A 25,137-nucleotide genomic window follows, 5' to 3' on the forward strand; every position below is an offset into this window, starting at 1 on the left:
TGATGGAAATCGTCCTTGCAAGGAAAGGATAAAAATGATTCCCATTCACATCTTTTCTATTTGTCCATTTTCATGCTTCTTTATTCCATTTCCAACGCCTTCATCTATCAACTTTTCTTTACAACTATGTTTTAAGCCTTTTCTTGCCTTTTCCAACTTCTGCCTCAACAAAATGAATGAGATAGAGACACTACACTCACCCATTCATTCCTCACTACATCCAAATTTACTTAATTACTTACTTTTTCATGTTGAAAATCTAAATCTGAGTATAAATCTTATATTTGATAGAAATGATATATAAATATAAAAAATTATTAATTTATTATTTTAAGATTTTGGATAAAGAATGATTTTAATTTTTTATATAATTACTTTTATTTATAAAAGAAAATTAGTTGAAAGATTTTTCAATTTTTTTTTCCATTAAAATCTATAGTTGAAGATTTCTTTGGAATGATGTTTGTGTAGTTAGTTCCTTCAAGTTCAAGGTAGTACTTTTTAAAGATGAAGTAATCCCTAATTTTGTTGGGAATTGAAGTTCAATTTGACTTATTTGAAGCCACCCAAAAAGCATCCAATAGAGAATTGGTCATGTTGATCTTTCCACAAGCATTAAACTTTAAGATATGAGACTAGTGCCACACCTTAGACCTAACCTCCATTTCTTACTACACTTTTTCCCCACATTTCCTAATTTTACAATCATACCATTTACGAGTTTTTTGAGAGAGATTAATCGGATTAACCATAAAGTCACGATATCTTATAAGATAATAGGTGCATAAACTTTCTTGATTAACCACAAAATTACCGTTTCTTGATTAAGCAAAAGCCAGTGATTTAGAAATCAATGATTTATGGTTTCTTCAAAGCGTCAAATACTCTGAATTTTGGTATTAACAAAAGTGCTAGCTTCAGAGAATCGTAATTCTTCACCAACTTATGCAGAGGCAGACCAAAACAGGCTTTGCAGAGCACCAAATTAATGTGGTATGGTGTGCAATGATCTGTTGTGTTCAACTGCTATTCATATGCAACAAGTACTTTACTTCTGCGTGTAGAAGGAGCTATAAAAATCAGTCAGAAAGCATTATTGTTGAAAATGAATCCATGCAACAGCAACAACAACTGAATGCAGAAGAGAAACACTTCAAGCTCTTCTCACATACCCTTCTGTTCATTTGAGCGAACATTAGTTTATCTTAAAAATGAACTTTAAACCTTGTTCAACTCGGTAGAAGTAGTTTGTAAACTGAGGTTTACACTTAATATATACTCTAAATCGATCTTATTGTCCATGTGGAATTGTAAAATGAGGTTTATTATCGTGGGACTTACATCAGTTTGAAGATGAAAGGAGTTTTAAGCTGATATTTTTGGTCAATAATAAGATCGGGTTTTAAACATAAATTTTATAAAATGTAACGTGAATGAAAGAGACAATGCATGATTAATTTTTCCATTTAGGCTCTTATTGATGTAGAGAAAGAGAGATGCAGAGTAAGAAAGGAAGAAGAGATACTAAAATGAAAGTCAATGTATTTACACATAGTCCAAAGAACAAAAGTAGAGGAACAAGAACAAGAAGCAAGGTACAGGCACGAAAACAACAGTTACCTGTCATTTTGTGCCCCAAAACATGTGCTTGCATTATATCATTCTTGTCCATCACCTTCACACGCATCTCTTTGTACCACTTTGTCTTCACGATGCAAACCATTCACCATTCAAAGTTTTACCTATACCTCGTTTTTCTAGTTCACATGGTAACTGGTAAACCTAAGAAGTACATGGAAAAACAAGACAGACCCCACTGGTTTGCAAGCAAACTAAAGCTGCCTCTTGCTCTTGTCTCTATTGCTGGAGAAGATTGAAGCCAAACCGAATAGGTTTGCAGGAGGAACATTCAGAACAGGATTCACTCTAACACTGCTACCATAGGATCCATGATGACTCTTGTAATTCAATGGAGGCTTTTGATAATAACCGTTTGGAACGTAGGAGTGAGACAACCTTGTGGAAGAATGTTTCTGTGAATTTGGCCTAATGTTGACACCACCCTCCTTTGAAAGTGGATTCCTTTTAACGTTTGGGGTTGATGATCCAGTTGAATTGCTTCTCGATAGAAGCGGCAAAGGACAAAAGCTCCTTCTGTGTCCATTTCCACAACTGCTGCTTCTTTTGAAGATCCAAAAGGACTTGGAACTTTGCTTCTCGTACACTTCATCGTTCAAACACTTGCTTTCTTTGGGGTTCTCTTTCTTTGAGTTTTTACAGGTAGGTGGAGCAGCATAAGGAGGAGGCAATGGAGGGTTATTCTTTGGTGCTAATTGGCCCGTTTGCTTTGGAGGAACGTTCTTTCTCTTGACCTCAGTGGGAAGGATCCTCCCATGTGAGAAAAGCTCGTCGGCCGAAGATGACTCCAGCTCAAAGCTCTCACTGACGTAAAAATCAAAATCAATGCCGGAATTCAAACCAGAGGAGTTTGATCTAAAAGGGAGTTGCTCAACGGGAATGACATCAGAGTGGGAAAAATCGTGTGAGAATGAGATTCTAGGACTCACGGAAGAGGAAGAAACTCCACAGTTTTCTGAGCAAAGATCAACTGCCATTTGGTTGAAAAGTTTGGAAGTTGGAAGAAGGGTCGAAGGATAAAAGAAAAAGAAAAGGGTTTGATAAGAGAAACACGAGAGTACAGCAGAGGATTTAAATGGTTGGAAAAGTTAGCAGAGCAGTGAATTTGATTGATTCAAACCTAACAAGGAATGCAATAAAAGAAGCATCTAAGACTGAAATGAAAAAGAATGCCATAAAGAGGGGTTTGAATTATTAATAAAGGTAGGAGGATGTTGAGTTTGCAACTTTACTGAGTGGTCCAAAGTGGACAAAACGGGATCAGAGGGATGGCTAAAAGGGGATATCCCTTCTGGTTTTTGTTTGAAGTGTAGCAAAGACTTAAACTTTTTGGTGAGGCTGATGAAGGGTCGTGCAGAGAGTGTTGTGAGCTAAAAGCCGGCTTCAGTTCAAACTTGACAGTGGTTAACCACTTTTAAATATGAAATTATGCAGAAGAAATGATAAAATTATGCAGAAAAAAATGATAAAATTATGCAGAATAACATAGCTATTGCCGCACCTACAAACAAACAAAACCAGAAAGATGCCAACGCATCAGTTTGTACTCCATTTGGTACTCAATCATAGACACACCAATTTTATTATGCAGGCAATTATGCATTTTATTTTAGGGTCTCCTCACTGTTATCTAAAACCAAATCCATAAATTGTAAATTACATTTAGGTTGTTTACATATTATGTCAAAAGGACTGTCCCTGTCATCTGTTAAATCCATCCTATTTTTAATACACACTTACATCATCATTAATCAATTATATCAACCTATTTTCTTTTTTCTATTTTTAAATTAATTTACTCTATGACTCTGATTATATTAGATGCGACTCCTTTATTTAGATAATAATTATTGTTTTGAAATTTTTTTATTTTTTATCTTAAAAGTATATCATCTTCTTGTTGGTCGAAGCAGAGGTTAATTTATAGAACAAAGGTTAATTTATAGAAGATTTAGATATGTTAGAGCTTGGAAGGTAGAGATTCCTAGTTTCCGTACATTTCACGTTTAATTCAATTCAGTTTTAATCAATTGGGTTTTTGTTATTTATTGAGTTAATGAAGAATAATTTGAAAATTATGGTAAACTAGCAAAGATAAGTACATGTCAGATATTAAATAAATAATTAAATTTAAATACATTAATAAGGAAAAAAACTACAAAAGTCTAATTATAAATTGTAAACAACATGTTAAAATTGTTGACTTTAATGATAATCATTTAAAAATATGTCTAAAATTAAAATTAATCAATTAATATTATAAAAAAAATTATTAAAATATTTTTGAAATGAAAAAAAAAACCCTAAATTTTGTACCTTTAGCAGGTTACTAAAACGACAGGGGAACACGCCATGGTGTTTCCGTAACAGCGGCAGAAGTAATCATGCAATGCAGTTTTCACCACCCTTTTCTCTCTCTCTCTAGTTTTCTTAATTACATCAAACTACAATCATAAACACGGTAATTATTTCATGTTTAAGTTTAAAAACAATTAATACATCTTTTATACTTTTTAAATTAAAAGATTAGTATATTAGGAAAATAGACATCTAAACGGCCTACTCTATTTGTTCAAATGTTTAGATTTTTAAAATTAGAAAGGAATTGAATTGCATTTAAAGTTGTATATATAGTAATGAAGTTAAATAATTGCATGCTTTTTTATTTTTATTTTATTACATTCATCATTACAATATGTGCAGTTAAACTACGTGATTGACAAGTGTTTTTGGTTAGTTGAAAATTGTAATTGCAATTCAATGAAATGTTGAGTTATAGGTTTTGTTAGATATTCTATGATCATAGACATTCTACAAGTAATACAGTCTTTTAGTAATGTTTTCGTATCTTGTAAGAAACCCTAAACCCATCACAAGAACATAAATAATATATATATATATTCTTTTTAAAATAATAATAATTTTGTAAACTCTTTATTGTGTAACATTACAACATTTTTATGAATATATGTACTACTTAAGGAGGTATTAAATATATCATCTTTGCGTTAATTTCATTAATACGTAATTATCCTAGCTTTACTATATTTATTCCGGTAAAGAAGTGAGAAGGTATTATTACATTAAGATTGAAATATTTCTTAATCATTTAAAGAGAAACATTAATCATCTTAATCTTACTACACTTTTAACTTGGTTACAAAGCTAAAAATTATAGGTAGTAAAAGGTAAGATTATTTTACGCTCTTATATCATTCTTTTTACATTCTTCACAACGTTAATATTATATAATTATTATTACAAAGTTGAAGAAATACCATATAAAGACTAACTCCATAAATGTCTTTAATCTTTAATATCTAAATTACTCATATTTAATATTTAAAGTACGTTTTTCATAATATGAGTAAGATTGTGTTTCAAAAGTAACTATGATGATTAAGTAAGTCTCTCAAGTTAGTAGTATTAAATGTGTAATCAATGAAAACGTAAATAAAATATCAATGATTATGTTATTTATAATATAATTTATTACGTTTATAAATCCTTACCTAGATGGGTCTAGACTTGGGCTTAATAGTCAATTTACCTTGTTTCATTATATTAATGCTTAGTAGTTGGTATATCATTAGTTCTAGTAGATTGACAGATAATCGATGAGATCGCTTAATGATAGTCGCATAAAATATGAGCTAAACATGTTTAGATGCAAACATTTAGGAGATATGCAGTTGTGTTGTGTGTCTTATTGTCTTAGGACGAGATTAATACTTATGTGGTCGAGAGATACTCAACCATATACAATGCACTCATAAATATTTAAATAAAAAATTAATTTTAGTATAGATATTTGTATAACCTTATTGTTTAATTTTTATTTGTATTTGAGGTTTTATCAAACACATTTTATTCATAATGGTGGAGATAAGAGTAAATTTTGTTCCATACAAACTTCTCCTTGTATTCCATACATATATTAGATTTATAATTTGAACATAGGTTTTTCAACAAAATCTACAAATTGTTTTGTATTTTGAACAAACTTTTTTTTATGAAATCGCACTAAAACTCCTAGCGATATTTCTTGTTTTTTGGGCATTTCTATTCCACCCGTTGTCGGGCCGCTATTGGACCACCAAATTTCTACTATCACGCACGAGATGTCTATACCTCGGCGTGAAGGGGGTGTGTTGGAAGTCCCACATCGACTAGAGATAAGGTCAAAATATAATATATAACTGAGGTACAAACCTCACTTTACAAGCTGGTTTTGTGGGATTGAGTTAGGCTTAAAAACCCACCTTCTAATAAAAACCTTACTCATTCTAAACCATTTTAAAATCTAGATATGAATTGTTTAATAAAAATCTATTTGTCAAAAATAGTACCATAATTTCCATCTTATAAGTCACCTAGAAACATTTTTAGGGTTTATCTAATCTATAATTTCACTCTAAATCAAAGTGATATATCACCATCCAACAACCATAAAAAAATTACTTGAACTTTTTATATATTTTTTTATAGTTTTATTTAATTACTTTAAACCTTTTTATTTATTGATATTATATTTTTCATATTAAAAAGCCCGATGAGACAATCTGAAATAAAACTTTTTAACCCGCATATACTAATTTAATTAATATAGAAAGCCTTTAAAATTGAGATTGCTTATTCAATTAATGTAGAAAACCTTTAATAAATGGGTTAAACAATTTTTGTTATAATCCACATATTAAATTAACAAATGCTAATTCAATTAACAGATTGTTTAAACTGAATTAAAGTTGGAAGAGAGATCTCTCCACTCGAGTAGATATAAGATTAATTTGTTGAATACAAAAGAGGGTAAAAACAAGTTCAACTATTTTCATTAAAAAATACTTAACAATTAACATTGCTGATAAAAAAATATATTATACTTCAAGATTACAAAATTTCAATTTCAGATATATTTTATTTTCAGGTAACAAAAAGACTTTTTTTTTTTTCATTTTCTCTTCCTAAAAATGGTTATAAACAAAAACAGTTTCACTAATGAATGAAGATTTGTTAATTGATTGAGAAAGTATGCAAACCAAAAACTGATAAATATAATAACCAGTTGATAGGAATTGAAATGCATTTATAAGTGATGAATGAAGTTATGCACATTTGGCAACTAACTAGTATTAAATTATGATTATAAATTGGTATGAATATGCTCCTTCATAAGAACAGGCAACTTGGTTATTACACTTTCTCCTCCTCAATATCCAACTAAAATCCCTGCTTTCTTTACTCTTCTGACTGGGTCATTGCTCACAGTCTGTAATGTCACTTTCATGCACTCTATTACTTTCTTCGGTGAGTCTTCTTTTTTGTCTACTTTAGATCATGGTTAGGTTCTTTTGTATAACATCCATTACTCTCTATTCTCTTAACTAATTCGAGTTTACTCCAATTACTAAGGTTTTGGTAACTTCATTAATTAGTGTGGTTGTGAAGGGTAGGCTACCCTTATAATTGTATTGTAGTAGATATTATTTCAAATGATTTTGGACCATTTAAAGAAATTGCCCCTGTTTCAATGTTCCCACACACGCCAATAATCTTTCTACCACTTGCATGTCAACGAAACTTTCTTACACCTCATATGTATATTAGGTTAATTTCAAACCTAACTTAATTCTATTATATTAAGAAGTAGATTTTAAATATAATTTAATCTTATCATATTAGTTTGTAAAATATTAAGAAATAGATTTAAGTCTAATTCAACTTTACAATATCGACTTATAAAGTAAGATTTACACCCATTTATATATTATAAATTGACTTTATCTCTAGTTTATATGAGACTTTTAACACACTCTTTTAAATGAAAGTATATACATATAAAATGTGGAGCTAGATATTAATAGGTGGTCAGATAGTAGACCGATAACTAGTGGAACAATATCATATTAACAAATAGACTTTAAGTTTAACTCAACTCTACAAAATCGACTTATAAAAAGAGGTTTGCACCCACTTATATATATTTTCTCTAGTTGACACGATACTATTCACATAAAATGAGGTACAATAAACTTATTTTTTTTTATCTCTGGTGTAAATAAAATCTCTAACAAATATTAATAATGTTGAGGTGGTTGATCTTGAGTCTCATAATTAGAAAGGTGGATGACATGATTTTGTTTGATTTTTCGTTGGCGTATTATTTTGGTTGTGTGTGAGTGTGACATTGTAATTTGTGAATAATTGGACACCAAAGATATACCAATGACAGTAATTTCTAACACTTTCTCTTTAACTCTCTCTTCACCAATTTAATGACTTTCTCTCATTATTTAAAAGTGGAATCTAACATGATTAGTTTTTCAATAAGTTTCAAGAAGATTCACTGGTGAATCATTTGCACGTGTTTGGTTTACTTTGGATAATATAAAACAATGGTCCTTCCAAGTCATTTTAAATATCTAAAAAATTAAGCAAATATGCATCTAATAATAAAACATATTGATTACATGAGTACAGGTCATTAATGTAATCCAGTAGGAGGTAAAGATCCCTTTACTTCCAAAATATATCAAAATTTAAAATTCAAACCAATTTCAAAGTTTAATAAGGAAAATAATGAGTTTAATAACAAAATTATATGTTTTTTTTTCTTTTAAATTCAAAAGTATAATTATATATTATCTCGGTTCTATTTTAGTGTAATGAAAAAAACTAGACTGACAAACAGTTTTTCTCTGGGGATGTGTGATGATGTGAATGATTACACAGAGAGAACCACATTTCTGCTCCGATTTGGTTGGTGACGTCTTTTGCCACTGTCACGCACGATCAATATATATATATATATATATATATATCAATCAATCAAAAGTGCAGACAAGTAAAAAGACTGTGATGGAGAATAAGAGCTGAGAAGCATGCATGCATGCAATGTTTCAAAGCGAAGAAAAAGAAGAAAATGGAAGGTGGGTCCCTATATTGGTGATGAACTTGATAGATACACGGAAGCCATGAATGTTATAGTGGCAGCCTCACACGTAACGAAAGACATGTAATGTGTTGTCGAGGTTGTTGCCGGACAACAAAACAGTGCATGAGTTGATACTGTAATTGATTGAGGTGAATATCGTAGTTGTGACACGACATGCTCATAACAACAACAGTGTCAGTATGATATCATAGCCTTGTATTGTGATATGTTAGATTCCTTCTCGATTCTATAAGTTGGATTGGATACAGAGAATGCAGCAGTGAGGAACAATAATGATCAATTACCTATCAACTACACATTCTAAGCTGTCAATACGCTTCTCTCAGTTTGATTCACTATAATTCTATACTTAAACTATTAATTTTTTATTTTATTTAACAAAGAATGAAAGAGACTTATGTTTGTCAGAGATAGAGAAAAAAAATAGTACATATATATATAATGATTTTTATTTCCTTTTTAAACATTTTTAATGACTGTAGTGGTAGTGCACAAAAATTATTTATGTTTTTTTATCTATCTTTTTCCCGGTCACCTTGTAATAACGGAAGAATTCAATAACCTCCAAACATAAACACCCTTCTTTCCATTCCTCCATAATTGTAACATCAAAGAAAGTCTAAGATAATAACATAATCTTCCTTTCTATCATGGTTAACTCCACTAGACAGAAGTCAAGCTGAAAATAAGCAAATTCAACTGGAGTACAAAAGAAAAATTAATAAGACACACAATAGATAAATGATAGTTGTTCTGAGTTTTAGCATCTTGAATTTGCATGTAAATGACAATCTTACAAATAGACAAATTGTGAAGATAAATAGCAATGCTGCCAAAAAACCAAAAAGAAGTCGAAATAAAATAACTATTACCTACATTAATGTACAATAAGTTTGACAAAATTGGAATGATAAATGAACTTTTTTTTTTTTTTAATTTGCGAGCTATAGGAAATTCAACTTCAAGACTCCATAACTACCCCAGATTCCCCATAAAAACTACCGTGAACCTTGATCTGCGCTAAAAACATTGATTAATAAGGCCTAAATTTCCTCGCAGCTCTCATCTGCTGCAGACGTTTTTTATCCTCCTCAAATTTGCTCTGCAGCGTCATGATCTCTGCAAACAAAATAAAAAGGGTTTATCTCACTTTGACCACCAACAATAACAAGAATGTAATCACAATCGATTTAGAGAGTTACTAAGTTTTGATTCCCGACAACTAGAGCTAAGAAACAAAATGAGGTATAAAGCATGATACATTTACATAAAATCATATAATTACTTAAACAGTTCCAACCAATAGCAACATGAGATCCATTTCATGAATATCCAGAAATATTCTTTCCTGACAGTCATTTGTGAATAAAATCTTGAATTGGCAGCAAAATGGGTTTAAAATCTTGAACACAACAGCAGTTATGAATGATACAATACATGGTATAAAGCACGAGACTTCAACATAAAATCAAATAATCCTTAAGGGAGTCCAACCCACAGCAACAAGACATTCATTTTATGAACCAAGATGAGCTGTGACTCTTCAGCACAACCGAAGTTTAGGAAAGTCAAATAAATAATCAAGCATGGGAATAGAAATGGAAATCATTGCGGTTTTCTTTTCTTACACATTAAGGTATTCATTAGAAACAAAAGAAAAGCAAATGACACCAGCTTCTGAAATAATTTTATCAAACTTTGATAGAAAGCTCCCTAATCAACATTTAGGTCAATTTCAAGAAAAAGGAAATAATACCATTTCTCTGTGCTTCTCTTTTTTGAAATCTGTAGAAATCTAGACCAATTTCTTTACGTTTCTTTTTGGCCATTTTATTTTCCACGGCTGCTTGAGCAACTGAACCTACTGCAATTCCAGTTTCAGAATCGGTAGTTTTCTTTCTACCTTTATGGTGTACAACAACCGTCCACCCCCCGTCTGCAGCAAGGGCTTCTTTTTCTTTTCTTTCCTGCATAAATCATCACATGTACAACAAAATTAAAGACTAAAATATGTGGGAGCATTCATACGTTATGAAAATAAAAACTTGAACATTCAAGGAATTTAAAAAGATGCTTATGTGATAAAATGGAGAATTAATCGCATGCACATAGTACTCATTTCAGTCAGATACTGCAAATGCAATTCAAATCCAACACATGCAATGGCACCATTGTGTTTCATCACAAACCAAAACCTCAAAATTCCATTTAGATTTAAGTCCTTTATGAATGATTTTTCCTAAGTTTTTTTGGTTTCTCCACCTCTAACTAAAGGGGCTATCTTGCATCTGAGACACTATCCTTATTGAGACTTCTATCGGCTTTTACTGCAATCAAACCACTTTAAGCAATATTCTACCTTTTTTTCCTCAATAGATGCTACCCTAGCTTTCTATATAATAAATCCATTATTGATTCTACCGAGTCTTTTATGCTCACTTACTCATAACAACCACAACATCCTCAAGTCTGCAACACACTAACATGAACTCTTTACCACTTACTCAACATATAAGACAATAAAATATCCCAGATCTTGATCTGTATAGTAAAATTTCATTACGCTTCAGAAGCATTTTTGAATCACAAATAACTACTAAGGCACTTCGTCATTTCATTCACCCCAATTTGAAGTCCAATTATATTATATAAACGATCCAACATATTTTGAGACTGGTGGAATCGAATGATCTCTCCAATTTTGACATCTAAACTAGAAATAGTGTTCTATTCTACATGCTTCATTTTGTTCATAATTAATCAGAAATGTGTTTCCAAAGATTTTCTCCACTACTCTAGTTAACATTAATTGATCTCTACTTGCATGATAACATTAAATTAAACCATTTTCAAAAGCATACTGTTAGGACACAATAAAGGTTACTAGCATTACTCAAGGGTGTGATGAAAACATTGCCGGTGGGCTAGCTACATCAATGCTATCATTTCAATTGTGAGTTAATTTCATTCATGATTGCATCTTTCTCTCTTGACAAGTAGTATTGCACACATGTAAGCAGGAAGCCAAATGGTACGAGACAACAGATAAGAGACAAAAAAGAAACAAATTATCCAAATGCTACACTCCATAAATTCAACATCAAAATGAAACAAAAAATGAACTCCCCCTTCATATACGTTTGAATTTGCAAATTCAGAGAACTATATAAATTCATCTTTGAGTACACTCCATAAAGTACAAATTGGAATAACTCTGTATCCTAACACCCTTCCAGGACCAAATACCATGCTAAAAAACTACAAGCTTCATCAACTGGAAGCATTGCCTATGCGCCACACATGGAGGTCATGCACAACACATGGAGGCAACACAACTCTAAAAAATGAGACAATTATAACTGGGATTCATATGTTAAAGCCCACTTTTGGTAATGAAGTTATTATTTAAAGCCATGGAAATGAAGCTCCAATTGAATACGATAGTAGCCAATGTCAATATTATATAATATAAACAAAACTTATCCATTATATAATTATGTCCAGAGGAAAAGGTTTACACTTCCATTTAGCCACAGAACAGTATAAATTAATATGACAAATGCGTTTAATCATTCTATTATCACTTCATGAATGTTCGTAAAAAAATTTACCTCTTCTAGTTTTTCTTCATGAGCAGTTATAAAGTCATCAATTTGATTTTGCAATACTTCCAATCCTGGTCTGCTTTGATGGTATTCCACGATCCATTCTATACTTTCAAAAGTCCCCATTCAAAAACTATACTAGGTATAATTATTAATAGTAAATCGGTAATAAATACAGACAAAATACAAAGGTGCATCATAATCCATTCTGTCCAACAGATTGAAAGAATAAAGTTAAAAGATATCTCTAAATGTTCAAACATTGAAGCTAGTAGTGGTGGATGGTGGTCAATGATGGAGAGATATAAAAAATCCTTTTATATGGCAACTACTATTGCAAATAGAGCCAAAATACATTTAAATAGACTTGCAATGCAATGCAGTATCTATGACACAATTTTGGCATTGCAAACATATATGCTCATCATCTCATATGTATAACACAGGTAAAAGTTATGGATGTCCAGTGTTTTGAATTTTATTTTAAATCAAACAAAAAGAAATGTGCTTAATATTAACAATTCATACTTTTCATTCCTTTTGAGCAGTCATTATCTCCAGAGGAAATAGTATAAACTTCAACTTCCTTCTGATTGTTGTACCCTTCTCCCTTTTCCTGGGAATTTTGAACCTCCTTTTTCCTTTTTTTCTTGTCTTTCTTTGACGTACCTAAAAGATAAAAAGTTCATGAGGGAAACCAATGCATAAATTCGAATATTACATTCCAAACAACAAAACGAATTAAACTAGAAAATGTATTTTCTTACAGGGTTTGACAACTGCCCCATTATCCAAATCTCTATGACCGCCAAAGTCTTGGATCTCCTCAGCACTAGAATGACAATTGTCCACTACTCCATCTGTTATCATTTAACCGTATATGTTGAGCATGACCAGGATGACATAGTTAACGAATCTTTTATAAAAAGATGTCTATACTAAATGACAGAACATGGAAAACAATGTCAACAAATAAAAATTAACACAATATAGTATTAGAGTAGTATGAGCAATTGTTCTACAACAATTGAAAATAAAATATATACTAGTTCACAAATGGCACTAGCCCACACCCCATACATAACATTCAACTCACCACTTGGTTTATCGAAACCAACCTCTTCACCCTTTGGTTTTCGTTTCCTAACAAGACTTTTGTCTTTGTTATTCCTTTTTTTGTTGATAGAAGCCTTCTCCTTCTTTGCGTCACTAACATGTATTTCATTATCCACTGAAACAAACACAGTACATCAGAGACAGCCAAAGAAAAGGGTGATGATTAGAAAACAAAGCACAGTTACCTTCAAGGCCCTCCACAGTAGCATGTATCTCAACTTCAGCATTTTGTTCCCTGTTCCTTTTCTTCTTTTTTTCTCCACTATGGAGGTCTCTTTTAGCCTTCTTTACCTTCATTGTAACAAATACTCACCCTGTGAACCAACAAATAATATTATGTTAAATCCACAAATTATGAATCAAGTATACACTTTGGTAACTCATAAGAACGAACCTGAAAGGAGCAACTAAAACAATGACGGCGCCCGTGGAGGAGAAGCGCTGCGAGAAGACGACGAAAACTGATCTAACAAATTAACTCAAAAGCGGAATGAATTGCTAGAATCGGAACATGCAGAAGAGTGAAATTGATTGAGCATTACACGAAGTGAGTAAAGAGGATAGAAGTGCAAGGTTGCGCTGGACCTTTAGGAAGGTGCAGGTTTAAGGTGTTATTAGATTTTAGATTATGAGAGAGAATCATGAACCCTAGAATTTGACACTGCTGACTTGGAAGGAATATTATTTTTTTAAGGCTATGTGGAGAGTGAATATATGAATTATATATGTATTTGAGGAAATTTGAAAATAAGATATGTTTTGTTTTTTTTTAAAGAATTTGGAAATAATTGAAAATAAATTTTATAAAAGTTTATGTAATATTTAATTGTTATAATAGATAAAAAAATATTTTAATAAATAGAAAATAAAGATTATTAAATTATTCTTAATTATAAAATATAATATTTAAGAATAAGATACTTAAAAAAAAATATTTTTAAATATTAAAATTAATAAAAAATTAAAATAATACATTTTATTATTATTATTATTATTATTATTATTATTATTATTATTATTATTATTATTATTATTATTATTATTAATTTATCCGTGTGAAATCATTTGGATTTGTTTTTCAAATTCATTTTGGCTCCCTAATGTTTCAATTTCGGTAGGGCAAAGCTTCCTCCCTGTCGACGTTCATCTCCTTGCTGACGACATTGGCGCTAAAATTTGGCTTTTGGTGGTCCCATTAGGGTTGCAGTTTCGATTTGGGCATACCTTTTTTGGTGAGCAATTTCGTTTTAGTTGAGCGATTGTGTTTTTTTTCCCTAGTTTTATGGGACATCGAGGGGGAAGTTGGAAAGTCTGATAGGTTTTCTTTTTGAATTTCAATTTCGTTCCCCTAACCTCGTTTTCAATTTGATTCAGGTTGTCGGGGTGGATGGCTTGCGTTGCAGTGGTGTTGAGGCAGTGTAACTTTGTTATAAGGGTACGTGGTTTCTTGGGTTAATGTGCTTTGAGGGTTAATGACCATAAACAAAAACAGGTGAAGAAGAGCAGACAGCAATGAGTGTTCGGTCCAAAAACTTGAGCTCAGTATTCTATGCAGATTCGTACCATCCCATTCAAGCTGGCAGCATCGACGGCACGGATGTTGTTCCTCACGACAATGCTGTTTATCGTGCTCAACTCTGTTCCTCTATTGGCCTCTGTCTGTTTTTCTTTTTCGTTTAACTTTTCAATAAATTATTTCAATTTTGGTTCCTTTCTATTCTTAAAATTTGAATTTTGCAGATGACCCACATGGTGATCCTAAGGCCACTGGAGACCCTTATTGCACTCTCTTCGTTGCTCGTCTCTCTCGCCTCACCACACAGGATACTCTCCACAAAGTACAATTTTTTCTTTTCTTTTCCATCGGGTGCAAATATGTTCAAGTGATATTGCCTTCAATACATGATAAATATAAATATCTAGAAAATTGTGTCCTATGTCTTAACATAGTTAGTGTAGATATTTTATGTAGAAAGGAGATAAGAAATCATGAATATATGCTTAGGGTTCTATTCTAAACCTTACTAACCCCATAAACAATCGACAATAGTAGGAATTGAACATATAGCTTCTAAATTTGGAAATCAATTATGTTCCTTGAAGCTCGTGAGGAAGGACATGAGTTTATTACAATCATGTCAAAATAATGGAGGATATTGTCATTTTGTCTTCTGCTGCCTCATTTTTAAAGCACAATTAACTTATCGGGTAGCTTAATTCTAGTGCTTTTGGAATGTGTTTTCAACTTTCAGGTTATGAGTAAATATGGCCAGGTGAAGAATTTACGCTTGGTCAGGGACATTGGTATCATTCTTTGGTCTACCTTACTTCTTAACCCTTCTTTGATTGTCAGTTCCTGTTAGTTATTTCTTCTTCCTGCTCTAAGAGTAGCTATTTTACATCTTCAAATTGTGTGCTTTTGAAAAACATATAAGTCGTGCTTCTTTTGAGCATGCAGGTCGATGTGATTGAGTCTTTCTTGATTTCTTGCTTGTATAATGCTCTGCATTTGACTATGTTTTATTGTATTTAAGCCATTTTAAGAACTATGTTAAAGTCTCTCAGGAATCTGGATACTGTTCTTTTCAGATTGTTTTTCCACCACAAATTGTTTTCTATTTATGTAGATATAATATAGTGGTTGTAGCACTGTACACGGTTAAGAACAATGTATTTCATTCATGAAGTTGTTTTTGTTAGAATTATCAACAGATCTGAGAATGACTTGTTGGGTTATTGCCTCAACTACTGGAAAAATATACTATTGAGTCTCTTTAAATGTTCGTTTACGAAAAGATATAACATTTCCAGTTGGGTTATTTGTGCCACATTCTGTGTATAGCCACATTTTTCGTGTTAAATTTCTGCCATTGATTTGGAAACTTTATGAGTTCATTCCCTTAAATGATATGTATACAGTTATCTTTAAGCCGTATTATTGTCAAGCTCTGGGATTTAAGTTTTAACATTGGTTTTATTTATTTTTGGTTGCAGTGACAGGAGCTTCTCGCGGTTATGCTTTTGTTGAATATGAAACTGAAAGGGAGATGCGACGGGCATACATGGTGTGGTATTAAAACTATTTAATCTTTAGCTTATAAAAGCAATGCTATGGAAAATGATTGAATTTTCTCGTTTTGCAGGATGCTCATCATTTGATTGTTGATGATTGTGAAATCATAGTTGATTACAACAGACAACAATTGATGCCTGGATGGATTCCTAGAAGGTTAGGTCAGTTAAAGTGACTCATTCTTCAAGTTGCATTTCTATCTAATGGACCAGGATCCATCTGAATACTTTTTGTTCTCTTCTACAGGTGGTGGTCTCAGTGGCAAGAAGGAATCAGGGCAACTTCGTTTTGGGGGAAGAGAAAAACCATTTCGTGCACCCTTGTAAGTTTCAATTCACTCGTCCCAAGTCATATCTGAAAAGTATTTTTCTGAATTGTTATATCCTAGTTTTGAAAGATTTGTGATAATCTGTGTTAAATGAAAAGTGAATATTGAACCATTATCAAAATTGGTTGATTATCAGAGTAAAATTACACTGTGGTTTCTAGAAATATGTCTAAATTGCACCAACTTTTGTGTCCTCACTTGATTGGAAGGCTGTACAAAGGGGGACTTAATTCTCTGCAAAAGTTTAAAAGGGCCCAATTGCACCTTGTGACATGAGATGAGACTAGGTTGTTTTTATATTTTCATTATTACAGTTTTTTTCTTTTGAACAGAAGGTCAATGTGATTTTTCGAAACAAGAGAGGATGTGGGTGTAATTGGCCAAAAGTCAATGGCCAGTCTAATTTCCATTACATACTAATTTAAAAGCAATGATATTCTATGGCACGTTTTCAAAATATTCCGATACTGCCATGTTGCCAGCAATGGTTTCATCCAGTTTTATACGATACACTGATACAAATGTGGTTATTGGTACTTATACTTATTGGCTATGTTCATTTTCTGACTATTACTTGACCAGGAAACCAATCCCATATGAGGAGTTGAAGAAGCTTGGCATACCCCCTCCGCCTGAAGGAAGATACATGTCACGCTTTCAGGTGGTGTTATTTTACCATTTGGAGCATATCTCATTTGGACAAGATGTTTTATTTATAATGATTTGATCTTTATATTTCAAGATATTAAAATTACAAAATCATTTGAATTTGTCTAGAATTGCTTGTTAAATTGTTTTTGTTTTTGTCCATGCTTGTAAAGGTTCCATCGCCTCCCAGAAGAGAAAGGAGTCTTTCAGACAGGGAAGAAGACTCTCATAAACGTAGATGGGGATCCGACGACAGAAACAGAAAGGAAGATAACCTTAGAAGTTCAGTGGACATTAAGGAAGGGCATTACAGAAATAGATCAAGACACCGAGATGATGAACACTCCCGTGGAAGGAGCTCATCAGAGAGAAGTGGTCGTTACCATGAGAGGAGTTCATCCGAGAAAGAACATCTTCACCGGAGATCTACAGACAAAGACAACAGGAGTTCATCTGAGAAAGAACATCGACACCGGAGTTCTACAGACAAAGACAAACATTCTCGGAAGAGAAAAGAAAGAGATGAACGGTCCCAAACGCAGGGAAAATATAGTCGCCATTCCCCTCACAAGGACTAACTCCACTCCACAGCTGATTCTTACCATTCTGTGTGCCTTTGTGCTGTGTTTCGTTTATGCATGGGAGAAATGGGAATGCAAAGTTTCAATCCTCAACATGAAACTGGTTCATTCATAGGTCGATGAAAGTCACTGTTTTTGTTTATATGCAAAAACAATCAATTGATGAATTGATGATTGTTAGAGTTGGCTTTGTTTTGTATGTTTTTCAAATTGGCTTACCCTGAAAACAAGCATCAAGTGAGGGAAATTGAAACAATTTTTCAGAATCAAAATGTGATCGAACCCAATGCAAATGCAGGTTTCATATGTGAAGTATATTTTTCACTCCACCTGTTTGATTGAAATCCATTTCTTTTTTATTGTTATATCACTAGTTAATTGGAAGCAAGCACTGTGAAATAAAAAAGATGCTGTAGTAAATTATATATTTTACTGTGATAATGCTTAACAAATAATGTTTTTAAGAAAATCTATAATTTCTATTTTTTATTGTTTTATTTTTATTAGCTATACTATTATTGTTACTGACTTATTTTTATTCACATTTTAGTGGTGCATATTAATTTTAAATATTTTTAATGACGTTAATACAAATATTCTGTTTTTTAGCAAATCAGAAAAATAAAAAACATTTTATTACATATATTGATTCTAGTTTTAGAAAGAAAAAAAAAATCAAATGGAGCTATATTTTCAATCTTAATTACTTAATTTACTTTCTAAATTTGTGAAACAATAATAATAAAAAAAGTAATTTAAAAGTGGGTTAAATATGTTTTTGGTCCCTTAACTTTCAGTGAAAATTGGAATTAGTCCCTCTTCAAAACTTTGACCTAATTTAGTCCCCAAACATTAGAAATGTGTGAATTTAGTCATTTTAACTAAATTTTGTTAGGTTTATTTGATGTTTCAAGTGCGTTTCATGATAGCATTTGAGTTGTTTACACTGTTTGACACATTTTTGCTTCAATGTTCACTAAGAAATGCGTTTAAAACATCAAATAAAGTTAACAAAATTTGATAACATCAAATAAAATTAACAAAATTTGATTAAAAGGACTAAATTTACACATTTCTAAAGTTTGAGAACTTAATTAGTCCAAAGTTTTAAAAAGAGACTAATTCTAATTTTCACTAAAAGGTAAGGGATGAAAAACATATTTATTCCTTTAAAAGAAGCACAAAAATATATTTAAAAGTGGTATAGTTATTTAAATATAAAAGGTTTCTCACATAATGAATTGCAGAGTTTTTTAACTTCACGTAAAGCAGATATTTTACATTAACATATTAATATAAAATGAAGTAAATGATTGGTTCCATAATGAATTATGAGTAAAATCTATTAAAATTAGGATAAATTGGAAGTAGTATATGGTACGCAAGTTCCTTTAATGAAGTAAAATTCAAAATTTGAAAGAAGAAAAAATCTGAAATCTTGGAACGGTTCACCGAAGAAAGAATGAAATAAAACAAAAATGGTTGACCTTATTTACGCGTTGGCCACCTGAAATTAAACGCTTTGTCTCCCTTTTTTCTTATATATAAAATTAAGTTTTAAAAGTAAATAAATAAATAAATAAATAAAATGGTGTTTGTTTGATTTATACCTTCACTCCCTCTCTCTTCGTTGTGATTCCCACACCCCACCAAACCAAACGCTTCCTTCAATCATAGGATTGATTCAACACAAAACCCATCATTATCTTCCATCAAAGTTCAATCCTTTTTCACTTCGATTCCTCATAGCCGTTTCGTTTGAGCTCATCAGCTATGCCCAACTGGGAGCTCAGGAACTGTTGTGACCATGACCAGAAGGTCTTCATTGGTTGTGTTGCTGGCTTCACCGTTGTAATCCTTGTGGTACACTACTTCTCTCTCTCTCTGCATTCAAAACACCCTCAAAATCAAAACCAAATTTTTGTTTACTCCTTCCCACAAAGGAAAACATACCCTGTTAAGGAATTAGATTTAGAGGAAAAAAAGAGAGTTTGAAATTTAAATTCAAGTGAAATTGGAAGTAATTTTTTGCGATGTTTAATGACAACCACTTTCTCTCTCTCTCTCTCTCTCTCTCTCTCTCTCTCTCTCTAGCTATCTATCTATCTATCTCTGTCTCTCTGTAATCTGGTTACTAATTCGTACTAATTACTGACTGCACATGTTTGTAGTTGTAGGTGATTGTCTTAATGTAATCAAAGCTATATCTTGCTTTATTTGATTGCAATGATATATCATGCATTTAAATTATTTCAATCCTACTACGTAGTGGTAGCAAAGGGATGTTGAGAGAAACACAATTGCATTCAATAGATGTTAAGTTATGAATGGGATTGTGAATTGGAGTGGCGAATGACGTTACCATGTGAAAGTTTCTGCCTTTAAGTTTTTTTTTTTTTTTGGATAAAGTATGTGGACGGTTAGCAAGGGGATTAACGATTATTTGTGATTTCCGCCTGACTTTTTCCCAAATTAGTTGTGACTTGAGACTGGATCAAAGTTTGGTAGCTCTTTTGGATGGGCTTATCCCTAAAACTAATACATGGTTGCGTAAGTTGAACAACTTGGTGGTCTTGGCATTAGACAAAAGACCTTTTCAAAAGGAGGTCCTTAGTTTGTTCTAGTATGCTACACCGTATTTAAATAGTTAGTGGTTACTAAGGTAAGTTTGCAGATATTTGTTTTGATTTAGTAACCATACATATTAATGCTACACCACATTTCATGTAGATTTATTTAGGGTACAATGTCATATATATATATTTATTTTGGTCTCAGAGGCTGTATAACTGATCTACTTGTGTTATATTACTTTGTTGTTGTGGTGGCTGTAGCTATGGAGGACCTTTGTACTTACACCTTTTAAGCTCATCACTGTGTTTCTGCATGAAGCTAGTCATGCCATTGCTTGCTGGCTCACTTGTGGCAAGGTAAAAACTGTAAATGTTGTAGCTTAATGCATTTTGATGTTGAAGCTATCAAACATTTTTAATCTAGTAAGCTAGTTTATCGACTAGGAACTTATAAACTGAGCTTATTGGTTAGTAGTTAGCTTATCTACTAGAAACTACTAGTTTACTAGTTACCAGTTAACTTATAAACTAATTTGGCCAAACACACTCTTGAGGTCTTTTAAGGAATTTGTCACTTTCATTGCTTCGTAATTTATTCATATACAGTAAATTTTGTGAATTGTGATGCATTAATGCTGCATGTTCCAGTTAAACAAAGTATATACCATGTTGGTAACAATATATTCACTGTGGATCATTAGCATTATGCATATTTTTACAGCTGGCCCGACCATGATGGTCTTACTTTATGGAGCCTGAGTCATTGCAAAAATTTGACTCTGGTGTAAGGTTCTTTATATTTGTATCTTCTGTATACTGAATCATTTTTAGTCTGATCTCAATAGGTGGAAGGAATTCAGGTTCACGCAAATGAGGGTGGGGTAACCCAGACACGTGGTGGAATATACTGGGTGATCTTGCCTGCTGGATGTAATGCACTTTTGTCCCTTAATTTTTAGTTAACACATTAGTTTTTACTTTCATTTGATATATAAAAAGTTAATGCAATGAGGTTCAATTTTTTAAGTTCATTTAGAATCAGGGACTTGTGGATAACAATCTTATAAAACTAACATCATCACCAAATGTGCTATGGGTTTGATGTGAAATTGTGACATGCAATATGTGGATATTCTGTATTTGAATGGATAGACTTCTTAACCTTTTTATGCATATGATTTGAAATTGATAAGAAGATTTCTCAGTTGCATTTACCATTATTCTGATTGATTTTTCTTCTAGATCTTGGTTCGTCATTTTGGGGAATGGCTTTGATACTTGCATCCACAAATCTTCTCACCGCAAAAATTGCTGCTGGTTGCTTTATTGCTGCTCTGATTGTTGTGCTCTTTCTTGCAAAAAATGTAAGATTGATTATAGATGGAGATGTTTTGTACCAATATATCAATGCTATTTTTGTTCTGACTTCTCTCCCTTTTCCTGTCTTGCTACACACTTTTATTCAAAAAGTGGACACTTCGAGGACTATGTATTGGTGAGTGGTTTTGTGATCTTCTTCTCAAATAGAATGTGAAAAAGTGGAAAGATGACATTGACAATTCTCACATTGACATTTTTCTTGACCAATTAATATCAGGATTTATTGTTTTTATTGCTGTTATTTGGGTTCTGCAAGAGAAAACAACAGTTCATGTCCTTCGCTATGTCATTCTCTTTATTGGTATGTTCCTCTTCATCCATTTTCCAAAAATTATTTGAACTAAATAGACTACTAATTATGATTTACTTTTCAGGTGTCATGAACAGTTTGTTTTCAGTTTATGGTATACTTTTAAGCACTTTCTACATGATTTATTTTACTTTGGATGATAAATTTTTTGCTACCACTTATATAACATGATTAAAATTTATGTGATCTAGATATTTACGATGATTTAATATCTCGAAGAGTCAACTCTAGTGACGCTGAAAAGTTTGCAGAAGTTTGTCCATGCCCTTGTAATGGTTTTGGCTGGGGAGTTATTTGGTGAGTTTGCTATTCCGAAGCACGCTTGAATGCAAGATAATCCTTTTATTTTGGACCAATATTTGCTGGTTTTATTAGGATTGAAATTTGGAGTTTTTTTTTTTGTCATAGTTAAAACTCTATTAAATAGTAGTTCTTTGCTTATAATGATTAAGATGGTCATATAATAGCAGTGTAGCAATAGGGGTAAAGTACATGAATGAGCAGTTGACTCACAATTGTAATATATGCTTTATCACTGGGAATAAACTGAATTTATGTCCTATATTTGTATTAGCTAGTAGTCATTAATATTCCGTTCTGCAATGGATTCCACTTTCAGGGGGATGATATCATTTGCATTTCTTTGCGGATCTTTGTACCTTGGCTTGGTCATATTATCAGGTAAATATGAAGAGTTTAATTTAGTATGCTTTCAGTGTAAAATTTTCTGTATGATCAATCTACTAGAAATTACTCAGATATGACTTTTAAATTAAGTATTACAAGAGTAAAAAATCTTTTTATACTTGTCAATCCAGGAACGATGACAGTGTAAAAAATTCATATTTTTAATACATTTTAATTAAATTCAATATACAATGTCTCGAGGAGTTAACTAATCAGTTGAATACATGGCTCCTCCCAAATGAAATTGAACTTGAAAAGTTAATCTGATACAGTGTATAATTTCATTCATATGTCAACAATCTGTTCAAACTTAGTAGGTGTTAAGATTTTAAAAGCCTTAAAGTAGTTTTCTGAACTGAAACAGATATACACAGACACACAAACACACAAGACAACCACATTTTATGACAATGATATATTTATGCATGTCTCTTATGTTTTTTGTTTACAGGTTGAGAAAATTGTATCCGAGAGGTTTGTTAGTGCAGAGAGCTTGACCAACTTCTGTTAATGCTTTGTGTTCTGATTGTTTGTTCTTTTTTTTTCCTTTTATTTTTGTGATGGGAGTTTACTCTCTGTTACTCCCATGCCTTCATTCTTTGCATCCCATTTTGGGGTGCTTGATTATACATGATTGCTTTTGTAAAGAAAATCAGAAACTAATATACTTCAATAGATATAAGTGCCTTAGACATTTGCAGCTACTTTTCATCCCTTTTTTTTCTCTCTAAATTTGTTCTCTGTTTAAAACATACAACTGGGTCGGTTTGAGTTGGTTTAGGGGATGAATCACAAACGAATATCTCTCTCAATCACGAGCACACTGTCTATAGATTCACCAAGAAAAGTCATGGAAAGACTTTACGCACATAACAAGAGACGTATACGGAAAATATAGAACTTGTACAAGTCATAACTCAAGTGTTCTTCTGGATAAACGATCTCTTACAGAAAAAACATTTTCCAGAACGATTGTCAGAACAAAAAAGATGAAATGAATGATGTATGTTTAAAAAAGAAAATTTGAATTACTCAGTTTGGACAATATATGTGTGCTTTTTGCTTAAAAATAGGTTTTTTGCTGAGCCACTATTCAGCTCCTTTCAAGAAAAGGTAATTCTGTTGAAAGTGAACAGTTTTGAATATAGATCATATTTGTAGAAGTAAGGTTTCAAATTCCTTCAAAAGCTTCCAGCATTCGTTCAAGCATCTTAGCTTACTGAATACTGGAAGCCTTTGAGGGTACACGAAAAATTCTTCTGTTAACCTCAGTTTTGATACTGGTGAAAGACATTTTAGGTTGGTATTTATAGACAAGAATGCTTGGCCCTTGGTCTCTGAAAGAGGTTAATTAAATCGAATACATTCCAAAGTCAAGTCGAATACTCTTCATTATTCCCTTCTCCACGTTTCGGCTTTGCTTTTATTTTCCATATATCTTTTTCTGATACCACAACTAAGTTTATCTTTTCTGTCACTGTATATGTATCTACTCAAAGAATGAAAATATAGAGCTATGGATCAATTTAAAAAAAATAAGAATTCAATTGAATTTTTTTAAAAGCAATTTAGTAAAATAATAATGTAAAAAACAAAACGAATCAAAACCAACATAAGGACTAAATTATAGAACCTGTCTGTTTGACATTACGATATAACAAGTCTATATTATAGTATAATAAGATTGTATTTCGTATCATCCAACTGATAAATCCCGAAACCAAGAAAAAAAATATACATGATAGGTTGAAAAATTGAAAGAACTGAGAAAAGTAACGAGTTCGAAGAAATATAATATGTGCAAGTTATCTTCTGACAGATAACTTATTCTGCATGGGAAGAGTCACAACCAAAGCAATATCCTATCTGTTTCTGGATACTGTTACTGCATGTGTGTGTGTGTGTATATATATATATATATATATATATATATATATATATATATATATATATATATATATATATATATATATATATATATATATATATATATATATATCAGAATGTCAACGCACTTTTTTTGTCCGTCTTTGGCTTTGATAATTGAAATTCATGGCTACAATTACATGCATGGTTAGATAGACACGGAATGTCTGCACAATCTGTGTCAACTCAATACAGAATCTTAGTTTTTTTCATGGTAGCAGAGATTTTCCTTTTATTTGTCAAAAGCAAAAACAGCCAAGTTTCATTAGGAACAGATTCTAACCATTATTTGTGATCAATAAAGTAATCTTATCTAA

At 31.9% G+C, this 25,137-nt stretch overlaps 4 protein-coding genes across 7 annotated transcripts; 2 read left to right on the forward strand and 2 right to left on the reverse strand.

Annotated features, from left to right (window-relative positions):
* Positions 1–1,522: 1,522 nt before the first annotated feature.
* On the reverse strand, positions 1,523–3,121 carry LOC124823259 (uncharacterized). The gene has a single exon (XM_047295435.2). It carries the CDS (start codon positions 2,613–2,615, stop codon positions 1,833–1,835), a length of 783 nt encoding a protein of 260 aa, XP_047151391.1. The 5' UTR covers positions 2,616–3,121; the 3' UTR covers positions 1,523–1,832.
* Positions 3,122–9,293: 6,172 nt separating this feature from the next.
* Positions 9,294–13,980, reverse strand: LOC124823260 (uncharacterized). Its single transcript, XM_047295436.2, has 8 exons — positions 13,709–13,980; positions 13,500–13,628; positions 13,295–13,429; positions 12,966–13,058; positions 12,727–12,867; positions 12,205–12,302; positions 10,350–10,560; positions 9,294–9,712 (listed from the first exon to the last, which is right to left on the reverse strand). Exons 2-8 carry the CDS (start codon positions 13,609–13,611, stop codon positions 9,627–9,629), a joined length of 876 nt encoding a protein of 291 aa, XP_047151392.2. The 5' UTR covers positions 13,612–13,628; positions 13,709–13,980; the 3' UTR covers positions 9,294–9,626.
* Positions 13,981–14,388: 408 nt separating this feature from the next.
* On the forward strand, positions 14,389–18,273 carry LOC124823261 (RNA-binding (RRM/RBD/RNP motifs) family protein). Of its 4 annotated transcripts, none has more exons than XM_088111258.1 (10): positions 14,389–14,546; positions 14,689–14,749; positions 14,807–14,971; positions 15,055–15,152; positions 15,567–15,672; positions 16,309–16,379; positions 16,458–16,548; positions 16,634–16,709; positions 17,298–17,376; positions 17,537–18,273. In XM_088111258.1, exons 3-10 carry the CDS (start codon positions 14,827–14,829, stop codon positions 17,939–17,941), a joined length of 1,071 nt encoding a protein of 356 aa, XP_087967384.1. In that variant the 5' UTR covers positions 14,389–14,546; positions 14,689–14,749; positions 14,807–14,826; the 3' UTR covers positions 17,942–18,273. The 4 variants fall into 4 exon arrangements, with proteins under 4 accessions (XP_087967384.1, XP_087967385.1, XP_047151393.1 ...); XM_088111259.1 differs by having other exon boundaries at positions 14,870–14,971; XM_047295437.2 differs by having other exon boundaries at positions 14,689–14,971; positions 15,567–15,618.
* A 1,276-nt stretch (positions 18,274–19,549) lies between these two features.
* Positions 19,550–23,598, forward strand: LOC148199293 (peptidase M50B-like protein). Its single transcript, XM_088111530.1, has 10 exons — positions 19,550–19,807; positions 20,779–20,874; positions 21,363–21,447; positions 21,760–21,881; positions 21,988–22,012; positions 22,115–22,198; positions 22,272–22,301; positions 22,399–22,504; positions 22,827–22,888; positions 23,346–23,598. Exons 1-10 carry the CDS (start codon positions 19,718–19,720, stop codon positions 23,348–23,350), a joined length of 705 nt encoding a protein of 234 aa, XP_087967656.1. The 5' UTR covers positions 19,550–19,717; the 3' UTR covers positions 23,351–23,598.
* The last annotated feature ends 1,539 nt before the right edge of the window (positions 23,599–25,137 follow it).

Source organism: Vigna umbellata, chromosome 4, assembly GCF_029865625.1.
Source record: "Vigna umbellata cultivar VRB3 chromosome 4, Vumbellata_1.0, whole genome shotgun sequence".
In the NCBI taxonomy this organism is placed as follows: Eukaryota; Viridiplantae; Streptophyta; class Magnoliopsida; order Fabales; family Fabaceae; genus Vigna; species Vigna umbellata.